This window comes from Anarrhichthys ocellatus, unplaced genomic scaffold, assembly GCF_004355925.1.
Source record: "Anarrhichthys ocellatus isolate YVR2014 unplaced genomic scaffold, GSC_Weel_1.0 scaffold167, whole genome shotgun sequence".
NCBI lineage: Eukaryota > Metazoa > Chordata > Actinopteri > Perciformes > Anarhichadidae > Anarrhichthys > Anarrhichthys ocellatus.
Genome location: NW_022280197.1, coordinates 261,958 through 281,029, shown reverse-complemented (window position 1 = coordinate 281,029; position 19,072 = coordinate 261,958). Strand labels below are relative to the sequence as shown.

Here is a 19,072-nt window from a genome sequence, read left to right as displayed (position 1 = left end):
TAACTATTCTGAGATGACACAGTGACAGAGTAATGTGTCAGTTATCAATGAATGTGTCTGGTGTGAAAATTTACACCAGTACGGCTTCTAACCTTAACCCAGAGTGAACATAAGGAAAATGTTTATGAAATGATGTGTAAAACATCCCTAATATTACAATAAAATGATATTTCTCTCAAAAAAGGTTTGCGATGTGTAAAGGACAGAAAACACAAAAATAAGGGGAAAGAAAAGATGGACAAAACATGTAGATGCCAGCAAATTCATGCATATATGCACACACTGTTGATGCACCACTTTATCAGCAGTTCCAATTTCTCGCAGCAACAGCTGCAGGACACCAACCAGCAACAAGCAGCTCTTTGAATGAACTGTGACAAGGTGTTGTTCTTTTCCCCCCTCCCTCTGTCTTCTGTCTTCCGGGAACACTAATAGGCTCCATGCAGGGTAATGTGACCAATTGAATCATCCTCGCCTCGGAGCTGGAAGCTGCAGATCGGAGGAGCTGCAGATCGGAGGAGCTGAGAGCGCCGCGCTCAGCCTGGCTCCTAGACCAAGAAAATTATCTTTGGGGTGACACTACTAGTTTCTACTCGGGATTCCTCTGGGATTTTACACCCCATACTCCAAGGAACTAGTGGCAGTCTTTCCATCTGCCTCGGCCCCTTCGCCCACTTGGGAGACCCCAGACCAGCTTTTAGGTGAAAAAGGTCAGAGGGCCCCCGTTTAGCCCACACTGCAGCTCTAGGTGAGTACAAACTCCAGCATGTGATGTTTGGCAGAGCAGAGGCACTGATACCAGGAGAATGAGTGAATGATCAACCGTGATCTGATCAGTGTTGGGGATATCTTAAGGAACCTAAGCAATGTAACTTGTTGGATCCATGGATTTTTCCAGGATTTATCAATTATGTGCACTTTATAGACTTTAGAAATTACAATAAATGCAGTCAAGAAATTTTTCCCTGTTTTTTTTATCAGCTAAAACACTTCTACAACCCAGAGATGGTAAACTGACTGTTGCTAATCCAGTTTTAGATAACAAGCATGGTCACAAGGGCATCTGAAAGTCAAGGCAACAAATGTTCATTTTTATTACTACAATAACACATGATCAAAACTGATTTGTTTTCTTTTTCAGACATTTATGTTGTGCGATACAACGTTAACAGGGAATAGAAGTGAACAGCTGCAGACTTAATATTACATAAACCCCTCTGCACCCCTCCGAGTAGGCGACAAAGAGACTAACCACTAACTTGCTCTCTTAACTTCTACTTTAACACAGATAGCTTAGAGACAGGAAAATGGCTGACTAGGCACTGTCACGCTTAGCCATCATTATGACTACAGTAAGTCTAAGTATTACACCAGCCTCAGTGACTTTACCCTACTCAGATCAGTTACACATAGTTGTTTGTTTGCATTGTCAACAACTCGCAGGGAGGAAAAAACTGTTATTGTCTTTTTAATGTATTATAGGATAATACTTAAAAGTTGAAAATATGGATTCAAAATTTTACTTGTTTAAAAGTGAGGATGTGTTCACAGTTAGACAGTAAAATATCAAAAAATATATGCATATGTGGAAATAAACAGTGTTTACCATAGACATATACTTTAGTACAGTATTTTCCTCTGATTGTAATCATTTTTAAACTTCAAATATCATAGCATTAGTTGAAAAATAACTAACTTCAATCGCCAAGACAGACAAATAATATTTAAAATGCATAATCCACACCCTGCAACTTAATCTACTGTGTATGCAAAAACAGGGTATAAAACAGCTGAAATGTGTGAACAACGTGTGATGGGGTCTGTTTTTGAAGGTTTAAGCTTAAATAACAAGCAACCACCCTGTCTCCTAAATATCAGGTCATATGCTACTGATTCGCATCTGCAAATTTGTTTTGAAGGGAAAATAATCCACCGAAAATTATGATAAATGAGGCAGCAAACATTTTTTATCTACAAAGTTGCATTGTTCCTAAAAGCTTTATTTAAATTCCAATCTATATTCAATATACAATTACAAATACATTGTTTTTCTTTTGTTTAAACATTTTGCATTTGTTAAAGTTATGGATAGATGATGGCCTTGGTTTAATATTTAAGAAGTGATTTGAAACAAAAGTTATGTTTACTCTTTCACCGGAACTATCATCTTTCCCGAACCAGAATGTTTCTGTTGGCTAAATGTCCACACACACACATATATATATATATATATATATATATATATATATATATATATATATACACACACAAACATGCTGATCTTCCCGTCTCACAAACACAGTAAGCATTGCATAAACGGCCTGTTTTCATGTACTTATGTTCCAATGGCCAGTGTGGTGACGGACTGATATAGTGACATATCTGCAAAATTAAATTTATATACTACTTATTTGAATTAGCACATTTTTTTTGAAGGGAACATAATGCCCCCCAAATTACGTTGAATGAGGAACAAAAATATTGTGGTGACTGACCAGTGACATATCTGACACACTGAGTTCCAGCACAATGAAGCTCCAACCAGCACATGGCTCTCATGTGATGACCTTGCTGACTGTTTCCTCCAGCCACAGCACAAAGCCAAACTTCTAACCAAAATTACTACACATTTAACTGACCCTACTATTGCTTCAGCTTATGCCCCAAAAAAAGTCCTCCGTTGGTTGGTGTTTAAGTCTGTTGTTAATAACAATTGAACAACTACTTTCTTTCTTCTTTTTTTTATTTGTGTTTTTAATCTTACATTTTGTTGAAACATGCTTTAGAAACTATCCAGTATTTGAACCCACTTCATCTTTTTGTAAGGGTGTGTAGTTTCTTAACAATGCTAATCTATGATGTTATCAAACTATATTTTTAAAATGTTACCGTCACTCCTCTTGCCCTCACATTGGATTTGTGCTTTCGTTTGAACCTCCCCTCTTTTTGTATTTGAAAGCTATGCAAAGCTCTTAGCAAATGCATCAGGAGAAGTTGCAAGTGCATAATAAATGTGTAAAATAATAGTAAATGTATGTTGTAATTGGGGAACAAGATGAGTGGAGAGCCATGCAGTGCAATAAGTTTAAAGCTCCCTGCAGATGAAAGACGCATTCCTACTCTGCATGTTGCTGTGTTCCTCAGACAGATTCCCAGCTGGGACCTGCTCTAATCTCCTGGCAACAATATTGACATAGAAATAGAAACTCTGACGAGTACAGGACTCTAGCTGTCTGCCTGTCAGGACTGCCTTCACATGCATCTGGTGCTAGGCGTTCATATGCCCCGTTTAAATTAGATACATAGTGGTTTTGTAGATACAGCTTAACCTTGAGATTTAAAGGAACAGTGTCACATTTTGGGAAATACGACAATCCAATGTTTACTGCTTTACCCAGACTTAAAAATTAAAAGATGGATGTTAGTTTCGTCTGGATTTGTTTAGCCTAACTACTGCTAACTTAGATACATTATTAATGGAAAAAAAAGTTTATAAATATTTTAAACTTCATTTGAAAATAATAAATATACATTTTAAACAGTATTTACGTATTATTTTGCTAATGTTATTACCACTGTTTTTGGGATTAAAGTTTAAGATTTGGATTTGACATTGGACTTGTTGGTCTTGCCTTCATAGCCTAGACTTAACACTTTCCCACCTCTGCAAAAATGTACATAGCACATATCATAGCAATCCTCATAATAGATTATAGGATTTATGTGTGTAACTTTGAAATATTCTGGTGATATCAGATCAGTTAGTGCCAAAATGGGAAGAGTTCATCTTTGTGTAGCATTTTTGTCTCTGGTGATGGGTCTGGCTATGCGAGGCTAGTGCCAATGCAATGCTGAACTACAGTGGTGTTTCCACCTAAATGCTGATGTCAGTGTGCTAACATGCTCACAACGAATATGCTAGCATGTGATGTTAATCAGGTAATGTTTATCACATTCACCATCTTAATTTATCATGTTAACATGCTAACATTTGATAATTAGCATTCAACTCAAAGTACAGCTGAAGCTGATGGAAGTTATTTTTGCAGGTATTTGGTCACAAAACAATGTATTGGACACATTAACATTTTTCATTTGAATTTGAATGAATGTCAGCACAAAATTCCATGACAATCTGTCATGGAATTTCCAGACATTTCTGTCTGGATCAAATTTAGATAACGAAGGCTGGTTGTTTATTTATTTACACGGGTAGTTATAGAAACGTCAAAATAGTTTTGGCAGGTAACATTGGAGCTATTTTTTGAGCAACTGACTGCAGCTACTCATTCAATCAATGGCTAGCACATTTCATATTCCCATGCACTGGACACAGAGATGAAACTGATATTGATATTGACTGATACAGTCTCATGAAACATCCCTATATCTGTCTTTTACGATTTCAATTTAGGATCATCCTGACTGCTTGAGATCCACCTGCAACCATGACAACCAAATCCAACAGCAGCGTTCTGGGTAGCAAGGCTTCTTCCTCTCCTCTCTTGTCTTCTCCACCCCGCCAACGCCTGGTCACCAAAGATGGACACTGTGCCCTTCGTCCACCTCTGTGCTCTTCAGGCTCATGGCGCGGGGCCTTAGGCAGAGCCTGGTTGCTCGCCCTGCAGGACCTGTGGGGACTGTTGGTGGGTCTGCGGTGGAGATGGGTCCTTCTGGCCTTCTGCGCCTCCTTCCTGGCCCACTGGCTGCTGTTTGCCTGTATGTGGTACTTGCTGGCCCACCTTAACGGAGACCTGGCTGTGCAGGACCATGATGCTCCCCCACAAGGGCATGTGGTTTGTGTGAAGCACATAACCAGTTTCACTGCTGCCTTTTCTTTCTCCCTGGAGACACAGCTGACCATCGGCTATGGCACCATGTTCCCCAGTGGGGACTGTCCCAGTGCCATAGCACTGCTGGCTGTGCAGATGCTGCTGGGGCTCATGCTGGAAGCATTCATCACAGGTACGACTCTCCTATTCCTAAAGCCTTGTCTCCACAAAAATGAAGGTCACAGTCTCAATTGCAAGTTCAATGCACACATTGGGAGACTAACTGGAGCCAAAACTGAAGCTAATGTACAGGCCAAAAATGATTGTGTATAAAATGTTTTTTCAGGACATTACATGAATCACAATCTCTCTCCACACCAATTGTGTTAACACTTACATCAATCTCAGTACAAACCCAGACCAGTTCAGTTATCTCTTAAACACCTAGTCATATCTTGACCCAAAAACATGGGGAAACAATTTTGAAGAGGAAACCGAAATCCTACTAAGATCTGCCTTTGTGTTACAGAGTGGGCTATTACATTGTAAGTTAGTTTGTAAAATGGTATCATTTAACTGGGAAGGGAGAAAAGTGAATACTTCATTGTTTTAAATCTTTTAATGCAGACAAAATGTGACATCTGCTGGACGACCATTGGAATTGCATTTATATGGAAGGATCAAATCAAAGTCAATGACTAAACAGTGAGTTATTTTAGAAGTAGTCTCAAAGCTTTCACTTTTAATATTTTGTTCAGTAAAGACCACTTTTAAACAGTCCGTAAAAGAGTCTACAGCCCTGCTTTTCAGCAGTGTAGCTCAAAAAAGTCAGATTATCTAATATTTCAGAGAAGTCAAATATTTGTGCAGAACTTAGTTTTTTCTTCTTAGATAAACTAGCTCCACCTCAAGCAGCTACTACACTAAAATGCTGCTTGCACTCTGACACTATAATAATGTCATATCAAATAATATCAGTCAGGGGACTTTGAATAATAGTTCTTTTACTTGTAATTCAGTATTTTTACATTGTGGTGTTGGCACTTGTCTAAAAAAGTCTAACCCCCGGCTCGTCACTGTGACGTCTAATTCTTATACAGTCAATGCTTGAAATAAACGAAATATCTACAGGCAAAACTTGTTCATAGCCATGCTTAATGGCCACATTCGAAGGCTGCACTAAAAGTCTGCCATCATAATGAGGGGAGACACCCAACGAAATGTTCAAATATGTGTGTGAAGGGGGAGGGGTTGGGCGGCACAAATATTACCTCGGCTGCTATAGTCGCAGCCTGATTTCTTTTGCAGCATGAGACAAATATTTTTGCAGTATTAAAGTCAAAACATCTCCTCTTCATATTATATTGTCCTAACCTTCAGGTGCATTCGTTGCCAAGATTGCACGTCCCCAGAAGAGAGCAGGAGCTATCCAGTTCAGCCCTCAGGCAGTGGTGGGCCAACACCAGGGCCAGATGTGCCTCATGCTGCGAGCCACCAACCTGCTGCAGCGACCTCTGGTGGATGTAAAAGTGAGTGCTGTGCTCTACAAGGAACATGAAGGTCAGGCCCTGCACCAGACCTCTCTGGACTTCCACTTGGATCATCTAGGCCAGCAGCCCTGTCCCTTCTTCATCTTCCCACTCACCTTTTACCACCCCCTGGACCGCCAAAGCCCCCTCTATCCCACCCTGTGTGAAGGCACATCCAACCCCTTTGAGTTGGTGGTCTTCCTGTCAGCCTTGCAGGAGGGAACTGGTGACTCCTGCCAGAAGAGGACCTCTTACCTGCGGCAAGAAATCCAGTTCGACCGCCGTTTTGTCCCTGCCTTGGGGATGGATGCTCGGGGGAGATACATGGTGAGCACCCAGCACTTTGACACAGCCCACTCAAAGGAGTCTTTGAACAAGGATTGTGTGGTGCAGATCAATGGTGATGGCAGTGACAGAATGGAGTAGGAATGCTGGGATGGGATTTCGGAGCGATAACGGGATGATAACAATGGGGTAGATATTTTTGTCAGGAGGTACTTGATTAAATTTGATAAATCTTAATCTGAAATAAAATTTGAAATAAAAATGTATATCAGATAAGGGTGCTGCTTCAGTCTGCCTCAGTTTCTTCCTCCAATCAATTGGAGTCCCTAGTGCAACAATCAGGGTATTATTCCTGTCATTCCTCATTGTCAATCATCAACATATTCAATTGTGTTGGTTGGAATGGTATTGAATTAATAAGTTAACCATGTAGTGAGTACATTTCCAAATTCTGAACCACAGTCCTTTAACCCGACGGCGGACCATTTGGGGTTCCATCGAGAAAGTTTAGCGTACAGAGTGTCGTACAATGCACTTTTCAGGAAGTAATATAATGATGTTACACACATGTTATATACCCAGTTAATTAAAAAAGTCTCGGCTACAACATCATGTAAGCCATTTTTACACACTCCAAACACAATTCTACACAACTAAAACAAACAACTAAAAGAATTACCAAATTATCACTCATATTTCGCCATGAGGGAGCCGACTCCACGCTCCGGTCATAGCTACCAAACACAAAGCTAGACGCTGACACGGAAAACCGAGATACCAAAAAGCAAGAGAATTCGACACAGATTACGGAGATATCTTCAATATAGCTCTCTGTGAAACCATTAAAGATATATGAGCCAACAAGCACCAGAACCACAAACCGCTTTATCGATAATCATCAGAAACGCACCTCACCTCATTGTCGTTTTTGTGAAGAGAAAGGATAAAATCCTGGTAAATTCACTCAGATATCTGTTCAACGGATGTACTGTTTGTCATAAATCTGTTTCCGTGAAGACGGGTTGAATTTTCAAGCAGAGGCCTAAAAATAGGGCTAGGGATATATCACATTCAATTCTAATACCTGCTGGGACAAATAACAGCTCATAGGCTGGAACCTTGGAACCTTGCCGAGCTGCTGGGGCCTTTCTGTATGGAGTTTTCATATTCTCCCTGTGCAGTTGCCTCCCACAGTTCACAGACATGCAGGTTAGATTAACTAGCAACTTTAAATTGCCCAGAGGTGTGAATATGAGTGTGAATGGTTGTCTGTCTTTATAAGTCAGCCTTGTGAATGACTGGCAACCCCACCACCCCCCGCAGGTATAGCTAATATATGGATAGATGCTCCACAGTTCTTTCCTTGCTGACCAACCCAACTCTGGTGACATTTTAAGGGCTATAACACTATACACAATACCATAGTGTTTTACATTGTAGAATGTATTTTTTTTACCTTCCAGACAGCTCCTGGTTTCAGGGGCTAATTTCACTACACTGTGAAAATCAAGTTATAGACAATTGAAACAGTAACCTTATGTCTCCTTTCATTGCAGTCAACGGTGGTGATGTGGAGTAATACAGTGCTACATGCTAATTTTCATAGCATACTGAAACAAATAGAACCCAGTGGCTGCCTGAAAGACAAGACAACACTGAGTCCACAGCTATGCTTGTTACACTTTCTGCACAGTGATGCTTTGAACTAAATGCTAACATGCTCAAATGACAATGGCTGAATTCAAATGTCAACCATCTGGACTTAAAGAATCCGGGAGAGGAGGCACACCATCAGGAGTGGCAAAACCAGGCAAATGTTAGGGGCCCCTCAGAGAAAATTGGGAAAAGGGGCCCCTGATGGGCACTCATATTGGTGCATTTTGCAATGACAACTATAAAGACCCTGACAGTTCCTATAAAAAGGCACTATATAAGGGCATAGTTTTGCATGTGGACAGTAGGGACATATCCCTACCAATATTTTGGGAGGACCAAATTGTCCGATCCAATATTTGAGCAAACTTGTTTGCATTATCTTAAGAGCAAATAGACACACTCACTCACACAGAGAGTGAGGAGCAGAATCGTTTGTTGACGGGCGCGGAGAAATGGGATTCTGGTGTGATCTGCATATTGAATATGCAGAATGTTTTGGAAAGTAGCAGAAAACTTGCTGAAAGATAAATTAACTATTAAATCCCCAGGTTTTATACAGGTTAAAATAACTTAATATATCATTGATGTGAATCGCTGCCACATGCACATTTGAATAGTTACTTCCCCAAATAAGTAGTAAATCTTGCCTACATGTGTGTTGACTCAATAGGGAATGAATTAAATGAAAGAAGTTGATCTACAGGAGAATACAATTTTAAAAGAAATACAGAATGGTTAAGAATCAATATGTTTTCATATTTAGAATTGTCAGTGGCCGCCTGAATTTTTTCTTTTCTTTTACGTAAATCAAGGCATTTTCGCTGTAGAATTTAGGAAATTAAGTGTTTGGTGTTCAACATATCCTGGTGGAGGACCCCAGAGCCCCCACTGAATATGTGTCCCACCAATGTTCTCATACATGTTCACATCCAAATGGGCCTCGATGGGCTTCTTTGCCTGGACCCCCCCAGAGTCCAGCATCGCCAATGCCCGGACTTCTGTCATACATGAAGTCATCATTTCAAGCTTTTTTCGCTATGGCTCGTGAGGTGATAAATTGTGCTATAAGATGAGCAGAAGGCGATCCCGAAGGGCGGCACTCATAGTAAAAGTAGCTAATTCAGCAACACTGATCGTGCCATTGATTTATAAATACACAGCACAGACAGACTCTCCTGAAACACACTGCTTAGTGTCTGGTGGAATCACATGCATTGTCTTGAGTGGCCGCAATCAGCAGCTTCATCGGAACGTGGTGCAGCTGTGCTCAGTGGAGGCTACCAAATTGCACAAACCTGGAAACGGGGGGCAGGTATGGCAAGATAATGAGGGGGACACATTTTCGGTCATTTTTCTCACAAGGGTGTGGCATCCCCCCTTAAAATTGCCTCACGAAAACGGGCTTTATAGTGTAACAGAGAGAGGTTAAAGAATAAATAATACAGGTTGAAATGCACAGTATAATCTTCCCTATAATTTGATCATCAGATAATTTGAAGTCCAGCCATTTGGATTCAGCCAATGCTAACATGCGGATTATGTTTACCATGCTCACTGTCTTAATTTAGCATATTGGCATGTTAAAATGTGCACATTTCATGTTAATTAGCAAAGTACAGCTGATGTTGGTGAGAATGGCATTAGTTTTGCAGGTATTTGGTCATAAACCAAATGAGTGGACAAACAGAAATTTTTGATTCATCGTCTGGAGAACATTAATGTCTGTACAAAGTTGTATGAAAATCATTCCAATAGTTGTTGAGATATTTCAGTGTGGTCCAAAGTGGGGAACCCACCCACCAACAGAAAGAAATGTATACATTAAGATCCTATAGCACTCTATGGAAAATACTTAGAAGAAATGTAAAGTATATGTGATTGGTGGTAAATGGGTTTAACACTGTTATGGTCTTTAAACCTGCTGAGGATTTCACGGCATTTGATAATTAAACTGGTGTAGTTTAACAATCCATTACACCGGTAAATCTGAATGTTTCTATGAAATTGAAGGGAATATTTTACACTCAAGAGAATTATTTTCGGCACAGAAGGTCATTTTAAGTTGTCAAGCATCAGCGCCAGCCCTGTAAACGGAACATGGAATTTGTAGTAATGGCAGGAAAATGAAAAGTGTTGAAAGAGCAAGTACCAATAAGGAAGGACAGAATTGAATGATGTCTGTCATCTATGTAAAGGGCATTCATATTGCTGATCAATAATTTCCTCCATTGATGGTTGTGGACTTGATTTGTAGATTAATGCCTTTATTATTTTTTTAAATCATTGCCTAAATCATTACACAAAGTGAAAATCAATGTATTATGTTCATTTTGTACAACAATAATGTCTAGATTTAGCTAAGAAATGTAGGTTAGAAAGCAGCCCAAAAGTAGTGAATGTGTGTTGTATTTGGAGTATTTTCCCTTTAAAGTCTATGAAAAGTGTTATCTACATGGTTTAAAAGAAATCATGTTGGAACTTCAGACATGAGAAAGGAAATGTTCCACAAAATGTGATGGTGCAGGATGAGATCTCGGTGTATCTCACATGCTTCAGTGCCTTTGTACAGTGTACATTCCATGAAATAAATATTTTCTAAACAAGCTTGGAAGCCACTTTTATTTGATTTAGCTTCCAGACTTCATGACTATGAAGGTATATTTGTGTCTTTATTATGCAAACATAAAAAAAATATTTTGAAAGCAAATTTCTCACACTGCAATCAAAAATCAAGTTTGTAAGTGAAAATATATAAACTGAGAATAATTAATTTGTTAGTTTTGCTTATGAAACTAGAATTTTTGGCTGCAAAAGAAAAACCTTTGCTTAAAAAAAAACAACCTTTGGTTAAAAAAAAACAACCTGGTTAAAAACCAACAACCTTTGGTTAAAAAAAAAAACCACCTTTGGTTTAAAAAAAAAACCTTTGGTTAAAAAAAACAAAAAACCTTTGGTTTCAAAACGAAAAGCTACGAGTTGAGTTTGGATGTAGTGGGCGGGACATACGCTGCTGAATGAGCCAGGAGTTTCTATTGGTCAGTTTGACTTGGCTCTTGGTATCTGCATCCACTAAACACGGACAGGAGGTTACGGTGACATAAAGGTAAGTTGACGTTATACTGCCCTGTTTTGTCAAAATTATTTTAAATGTAGCAGCACTTCACTTTGTTCTCATGTTGTTAGTGTCGTGGAGTCTCTTTTTAAGAACGACATGGAGGGCTGCTGTGTTGACATGAAGCTCCGCTTTCTCGGTCGGAGAAAACCAAGCTCATAGGATTTATTTTAAATTGTGTCATACATGCGTAGCTAACATAGCCATGCCTCAGGCAAAGTGCATGTAACGTTAGCCCACAGTGGGATGGAGAGATGGAGAAGTATGGAGCACGACGTTCATCGGATTCAAGCGCAGGTGACTGAAATGAGAGGTGAATATGACAGCAGAGTGGATAATCCAAGCATTGTTGATGACGTAGAGGAGGGAGGTCCGAGGATGATGGCCAGCCGGCGGAATGAGCCACTACAACCACCACAGCGGGCCCCACACATCCACAGAGACCCTAAGGTTATACCTCTCTGCAGATCTCAACCGTTTGTCCTACAATTCCAAAATTTGCAGCATACGTGCACATCGCATGCTGTAACATACCCTGAGATTTGTTTTGCATTCAACCACTAGGGGGCGCTACAGCAAACCCGCGAAGTTGTGCTTTTTGTCACTTTTTGAAGATTTCAGCCTTCGTATTTTAACGAACTCCTCCTAGAGAATTTATGCAATCAACTTCTCCTTTGGTCAGGATGCTCTTAAGACCTTTGTGATTAAAAGTTATCAAAATCGCGCGCTTTCATCGAAGGACCTTGACGTGGAGTGGCGGCCATTTTGCCTCATTGTTTTTGAAAAAATAAGTTCTTATAAGTTGTTATAACTTCAAGGTACATTTATCCAATCCGCACAAAACTTCTTATGCATGATGCTACTTCAACCTTGAACATAGTTAAATTGAAAATATTTCAATAACTCATAGCGCCGCCTACTGGCTAAAGGAAATGTCATATTTTATACTTTTATTTCTTCCTCCTAGCCAGGTGACCTGATGAGTCTCAAATTTGGTAACGACAGCCTTAAGACATTGATGATGCTTGATAATGAAGATTGTATGTTTTCGTTGAACGCTGTTGCCATGGCGATGCATTTTTCGCCATGAAAAAGGAAGCTGATGCTTTAGTGGGTTGGGATGGTGAAAAACTCATGGAACTTTGCACATTTGTCATAGGTCATAGGAAGACATAGTGTATATGGGTTTTGGGCTTGGCCGTTTTAAATTGTCTCTATAGCGCCCCCTACAATATTTCAAAACAGCAGCCCCAGCGCTACGTTTGAGGTACATGTATGATACTTAGTAGGCACATGTATCCTATGGAGACTTAAATATAAGTCTCTTGGGACCATGCTCTAAACCCTACCGGAAGTCGTCCAGTTTCATTTATGTGTCATATTTCAATAGATTTTGGCCTATTTCTAGTCGCTATACTTTAACGAACTCCTCCTAGGAACTTCATCAGATCCACTTTAAATTTTGTCAGTACTATGTCAAGACCGTTGTGATTAAAAGTTATCAAAAGCTTTACGTTTGACGGAATCGTTTCACCTAGCTGTATGAAATTTGGTAAGAATGTGGATCGTGATGAGACGCACAAAAAATCCTCTTGGAATTTTTCTCTAAACCAAACAGGAAGTCGGCCATTTTTAATTCTATGACGGTTTTGGACCGTTTCAAGGCGTCATACTTTAACGAACTCCTCCTAGAGATTTAACCTGATCAACTTCAGATTTGGTCAGTATGCTCTTGAGACCTTGGCAGTGAAAAGTTACTCAAAGATCAAAAAGTTATCGAACTATGTGTCTGTGGCGTGGCGTCAAAAAAACACCATTCGCCGCAAAACAGGAAGTTGTTGTAACTCGGCCGTACATTGTCGAATCTGCTCCAAATCTCTCATAACATCCTGACCCGGAACACATCTATATGATAATTTAGAATCATAGTAATAGCACCACCTAGTGGCAACTGGAAGTTGTAAGTTGTGTACTTTGACATCCTGTTTCTCACAGATTAATCAGATCCCTCTAAAATGTTGTCAGAACAGCCTTAAGACCTTGATAATGCTTCATTGTGAAAATTGTAAGAAGTTGTTGAAGGGCGGCGACGTGGCGGTTCGGCGAATTTCGATCCTTCGCTATGAACGAATAAACTGATGTAACTCAACTCCACATCATCAGATCTTTACCAGATTTCACATGTTTGATTAGACTCCAGGCCTGAAGACATCTGCAGGCCAATTTTGAATCATAGTCATAGCGCCACCTACTGGTAACAGGAAGTTAAAGTCTTTATACTTTGGCTTGTTTCTCTTAGTAGGTAAATCAAATCAATATCAAATTAGTTCCACACAAATATAAGATGTTCATAATGCCAGTTCATGAAGCTTTTGATGTTTCGTCGAATGCCGTTGCCGTGGCGATGCAGTCTTCGCCGTTAACGGTGGTGTTTTTGAGAGGCTAGAAATGCTCGAAACATAAGCAAACTTGGCATACACATTTAAAGCCCAAAATGTAGATATATAATATGATTTTATTGGTTCAGAGTGGCAAATCGGCTCAATAGCGCCCCCTACAAAATTTCGACGAAGCAGCCCTCGCTGTATGTTTCACATAGATTTACAAAATTTGGTAGGCACATGTATCACATGTGGACTTAAAATAAAGTCTATTGAGACCATGCTCTAAACCCAACCGGAAGTCAGCCATTTTGAATTTTGTATGAATTTCTCGTGTTTTTTTTCCATTTCCAGGTGCTGTACTACAAACTCCTCCTAGGGAATTAATCCGATCAGCTTAGAATTTGGTCAGAACAATCTAAAGACCTTAGCGATTAAAAGTTACTAAAAGCTTTAGGTTTCATCGAACGACGTGGATATGGTGTGACGGCCATTTTACATGGTTCGCCATCATCCATCAAGCTGTTGTAACTCGACTGTACTTTGTCAAAACTGTCCCAAACTTGACATGCTTGTTGACTGTCATGGCTTTAGGACTTCTGCATGCCAATATTAACTCATTGTCATAGCGCCACCTACTGATAAGCAAGGACGTAAGCAGGGAGCGAGTGAATCGACATCGTTCAATTTTAAATGTAAGTATTGGGTTTCAACTCACTCGAATGTCACCGATACTAATGTTAAAACAAAATAAGAGATCTTATAACATCACGTGTGTTAAAATGATCCGTTAAATTACGTGACGTTCGTAACCGACAAGCTAACTAGCCGCGTTAGCCGCAGCGCTAATAGCTGCAGCTCATCTGCCTGATCCGACCGTAGTTAAGCCTTAAAGTAACATGTAATAACTTTAATAACTTCACTTACACACGTCAGAGGTTGACTAATATCTTACTGAGATTGTGATGATTTTACAGATGATTTATACTTCATATTATGTCCATTAACTGACCAACAAGAGCTCAGGTAGACAGGTGGATAACCCTTCTACTTGAGGTGGATAAGTCCAATAACGGTAATATGGTTGAGATTAATTACACAGATAAACTGAACTTGAGTATTTTGCTGATTCTGTTTTGTGGTGTGAATTAAAACTAACTGTACATTTTGTTTTGTTGTAGGGAGCCAGGCGCAAACGGCTCAGTTTATCAAGTTGAGGGGGGAGAATGACGGCCTCTTCACCGTAGCCAAACATTCTGCAAGTGTTGCATGGAAGTAAGCTATTAGTCCTTTTGTAATATCTCCATTTGATCATCCTGTACAGTTACATTAGCTCTCACCCTATATAAAGCGTTTACTAATAAGACAACCAGTAGAGGACAATACACTTCTGATGTGTTGTTGCTGTCAGAGATGCAAGTTGTCACCTTTTTCTTTTATTTATTTAAATTGAAAATAAGGCATCCATGTAAATGATTTCTTCATGAATTTGTGTATATTCTGCTGTGTAAAATATGTGAATTTTCTAAGTTTGCATACTTGTGTTAACATTATTGATAACCTTTTAACTTTTCATCATTTTGTCAATGTGATTAGGATAATTTTGGAGAAGATGTGCCTGCAGGGGAAGGTGACTCCCGTGGAGGCAAAAAAAAAAAAAAAATGGGACAACCTCAAGAAGAAATATAAAGTATGTGCATATGTGTTACTATAAGTTAATTAACGTTTACCGACATTCATTTTGCTGCTGTTGTTTTTGTTAACTGTCTTGATTGTCCTCTGCCTTAGGATTGCAAGTATCCAGGGTCAGGAGAGGGAGTGAGTGGGAAACCTACTGCTGCAACTTGGCCGTGGTTTGTCCTCATGGATGAGGTGTTGGGACAGAGGCCGTCTATAAACCCCCCTGACCTAATTGCCTCCATCCCTGAGGACACACCAGGGCCAAGTAACGCAGTGGGTGACCAGGAGGAGGAGGACTGGAGAGCAGGGAGAGGATGGACAGGTTGTTTGCATTACTGGAGAGAATGGCTGACAAATAAATGAACATGTAAATAAAATTATTTGTTTTGTTAAATACATTGTTTATTATATAATATTCAACTGATTAATTTAGAAAAAACAATATTAACTAAGAAAAATAACTATAAATGGCAATAGCTGTGACACTAAAACAGTGATAGAAAAAGCTGATGGGGTGCCACAACAAAGACCCCGGTGTAATGATATCCTCTGGGTGGTCTCCAGAGTGTTTGGTCTCCATCTCCACTGCCCACCGCATCGTATCGCAACTGGGTTTGCAGGGCTGGCTCATCGACGGCTGCCATATCACTAAGATTTATTTTCAGAAATAAGGAAGTATAAAATACTCTGCATACAAAATACTTCATGCACACGTTTATTTTGAAAGAATCAGTCCATGAAACACAAAATGTTTCAACAGTGCTACAAAAGAAATTTTAGTAATTAGGTATCACAGCTTTAAAATTTGTATACTTGCCTAGCAATACTCGTGGTCATCAGGCACATCCTCCAGGGTAGACACCTCTGCAGACAGCTGGTCCCGCCAGGGAGCACCTGTTGCCTCCAAACCGTTCTCCCCCTCATCCTCTGCCACATCCTCCACAAGATCGTCCTGTGGGGCCATAATGTCCCCAGCCCCGAGGCAGATGTTGTGGAGGACGGCACATGCTGTTATAACCTGAAATGGTAAAATGGCAAATATATAAATATGATGTCATCTACTGTTCTTCAGTATCCTAAAAAGTATTGTTGAGTGATTACTTACATGAGGTACGAAGGTGTGGTGCACCTCCAGCGCTTGTCGGAAGATGGCCCGGAACTGGCTCTTCATCATTCCAAAGGCACTCTCTATAATGGAGCGTGCCCTGGAATGATGGCCGTTAAAGCGCTGGGGTCCCACACCTTGCAATGGCCTCTTGTAAGGAGTGATGAGGGGGAGTGGGTGTTGGAGGCATGGGTACCCGCCGTCAGCAAGGATGAAGTGCTCTGGAGGAGGGTAAAGTGCACGCCGGTACAGCGGGCTGTGGCACAGCACTCTCGAGTCGTGGACTAACCAAGGCAGCCCACGTAGGTGTCGATGAAGCAGCCCTGATGGTCACAAACAGCCTGCAGCAAAATGGAGGAAAACAGTTTTCTGTTTTTGTAGCAGTGACCATCAGGGCCGCTTGGTGGCTTGATACGGACATGATACGGACATGGCAGCCGTCGATGGCTCCAGCAGCTTTCCGAAAAGCTTGGTGTCTTGCCAGCCCTGCAAACCCACGAGACACTGCCTCCAGGTCTTCGGGGGTACTCGGGAGGTGGATGACCTGGTGGTGAATGGCCACCACCTCCTCAGTGACTCTGTGGACGATGCGGTGGACAGTGGATCGAGGTATCGCAAACGCTCTGGAGACCACCCTATAGGAGGCCCCACACGCTAGCCAGAATAAAAAGACCAGGGTCTTAATAGTGGCACCCCATCCATGCCTCCGATCCTGGTGGAGGAGGTTCAGCAGCACTGCCAGGGCCTCCCTGCTCAGCCTAAAGTCCTCGTCATTAAAAAACCTGTCCAGTACAGGTACGCTCAGGTTGATCCTGCAGTACAGGGGTCTGGGCTGGTTTAGGGAAAGGAGGAAAAGGAGAACTGTTAAATAAAGAACAATATTAAATGTGGGGAGCATAGGTAGAATAGGCTTATATCTACATATTATATCTGTCTGTCTGTCCAGCCAACCTGTTTCAGCTGAAAAATGTTGTATGTATGAATGATTTTTTTTAGATTACAGTAAAACCATTTTAAATATGAAATTATAGAAGTTGTAATGACATTAGCCATACAAACTACGTTAGCTAGCTGAAGTTAACATTACTTTTAGATACAAGTACATGGATTAACCAATTTAATTTAAATTTGAAATTACCTGAAAATGGTCCTCTCTGAGCCTGAAATAAATGATTCGGCAGTGTCGGCGGTGGTAAATCATTTCTTCCACCATGATCTGATAGATGACGAGCATCAGAAGCACCATGTCTGGCTCCATTTTCGTACGTTTTTAGGGCGAAGCTGTTTGCTAGGCGACGGGTATAGCAAAGGAAAAACTGGCTTCCTGCTTGGTGACGGAAACAGGAAGTCCTCTGTAGTGTAGGCCGTCTCATTTCGGAGACCGCTCGGTCTAGCGTTCGCGGTCCTCGAAGGACGCGGCCCACGTAGACCGCGAAGGCTGGGTCCTCCGAAGGATGCAGACCCTGAATTGGGACACAGCTTATATAGGGCTGAGCCCCCCTATATAGACTCCTGCCTCCCAGACACACATTTGCCAATCAGGAAACCAGGCAAAGACTCATCGAGGCAGGTGAGTGAACAGGTGAAGGGAGTTAGACTGATGAGGAGGGAGTGACTGACAAGTAGAGTGAGGAGGGTGTGGAGCTGAACTGTGACAATTATACATTTATATATAATATATATGAGTTGAAGTATTTATAATACATATGATAAGATATTAATTATTTTGTCTGAGTTACAATTACCCATTTGCTTATTATTTGGGTTAGATTTATATTATAATATATTAAGATAGATTTTTCTTTTAATAGTCATTTGTTTGGTTTAATTATTTTATTTGTTGTTTAAGTATACTTAGTTTTTTCATTTGTTCATTAGTTTATGAATTGGGTAACACTGTGGGCACCTGCGGTTATATATAGGAGAAAGCAGGTACAGGACCAGCATGCACAGGGGTGGGCCTATGGTTTTTTACCAGAGCAGGAGAGGCAGCGATAGTTCTTTTTTCGTTTATTTGCTTGTTTTGTTTTGTTAAATAAATAATGAGAAACACGGAATCCTGGATGGACAATGCATTCTTTTGCCTGCGTAAACTAGATTCACCTCCGACCACAGCTGCAGTGTTTGTAGATTCAGATCAAGAAACGATTAATTTACTCTTATATCTAGCATTAGCGAGACATGTTTTATAGCAAACTGATAAAACCACTCCACTTACAGGATGTAGGAGGGCCAAATATTAGTAACACTTCTCAGTGTAATGCAGTCAACTCCAACACTCACTGTGACCTCAATGACTAACATATAATTAGATCAACACACCTCAGACCGAATGTCAACTAAAACTGAAAAACATAAGCTCTGGAAAGGTATATTTGAAAGTTTTGTTTAGAATAGCTGTTATAATTACATTTTCTTTTATTACATTTCTTTCTGTTCTGAAACATTTCTAAGGAAAACTTCAGAAGCTTCTGCCAAGGAGTGTGAATGTGAGGACCTGTAGCTGTCCATTATTTTATTAAGGGGACACAACACACCAACATTTCTACTAA

The 19,072-nt window shown here is 40.4% G+C and overlaps 1 protein-coding gene across 2 annotated transcripts; it reads left to right on the top strand.

The window, feature by feature from the left end:
* Positions 1-483: 483 nt before the first annotated feature.
* kcnj13 (potassium inwardly rectifying channel subfamily J member 13) lies at positions 484-10,605 on the top strand. 2 transcript variants are annotated; one of them, XM_031878212.1, is made up of 4 exons: positions 484-748; positions 4,415-4,965; positions 6,153-6,628; positions 8,143-10,605. In XM_031878212.1, the coding sequence occupies exons 2-4, from the start codon at positions 4,449-4,451 to the stop codon at positions 8,293-8,295; spliced, it is 1,146 nt and encodes a 381-aa protein (XP_031734072.1). In that variant the 5' UTR covers positions 484-748; positions 4,415-4,448; the 3' UTR covers positions 8,296-10,605. The 2 variants fall into 2 exon arrangements, with proteins under 2 accessions (XP_031734072.1, XP_031734073.1); XM_031878213.1 differs by having other exon boundaries at positions 6,153-8,228.
* The last annotated feature ends 8,467 nt before the right edge of the window (positions 10,606-19,072 follow it).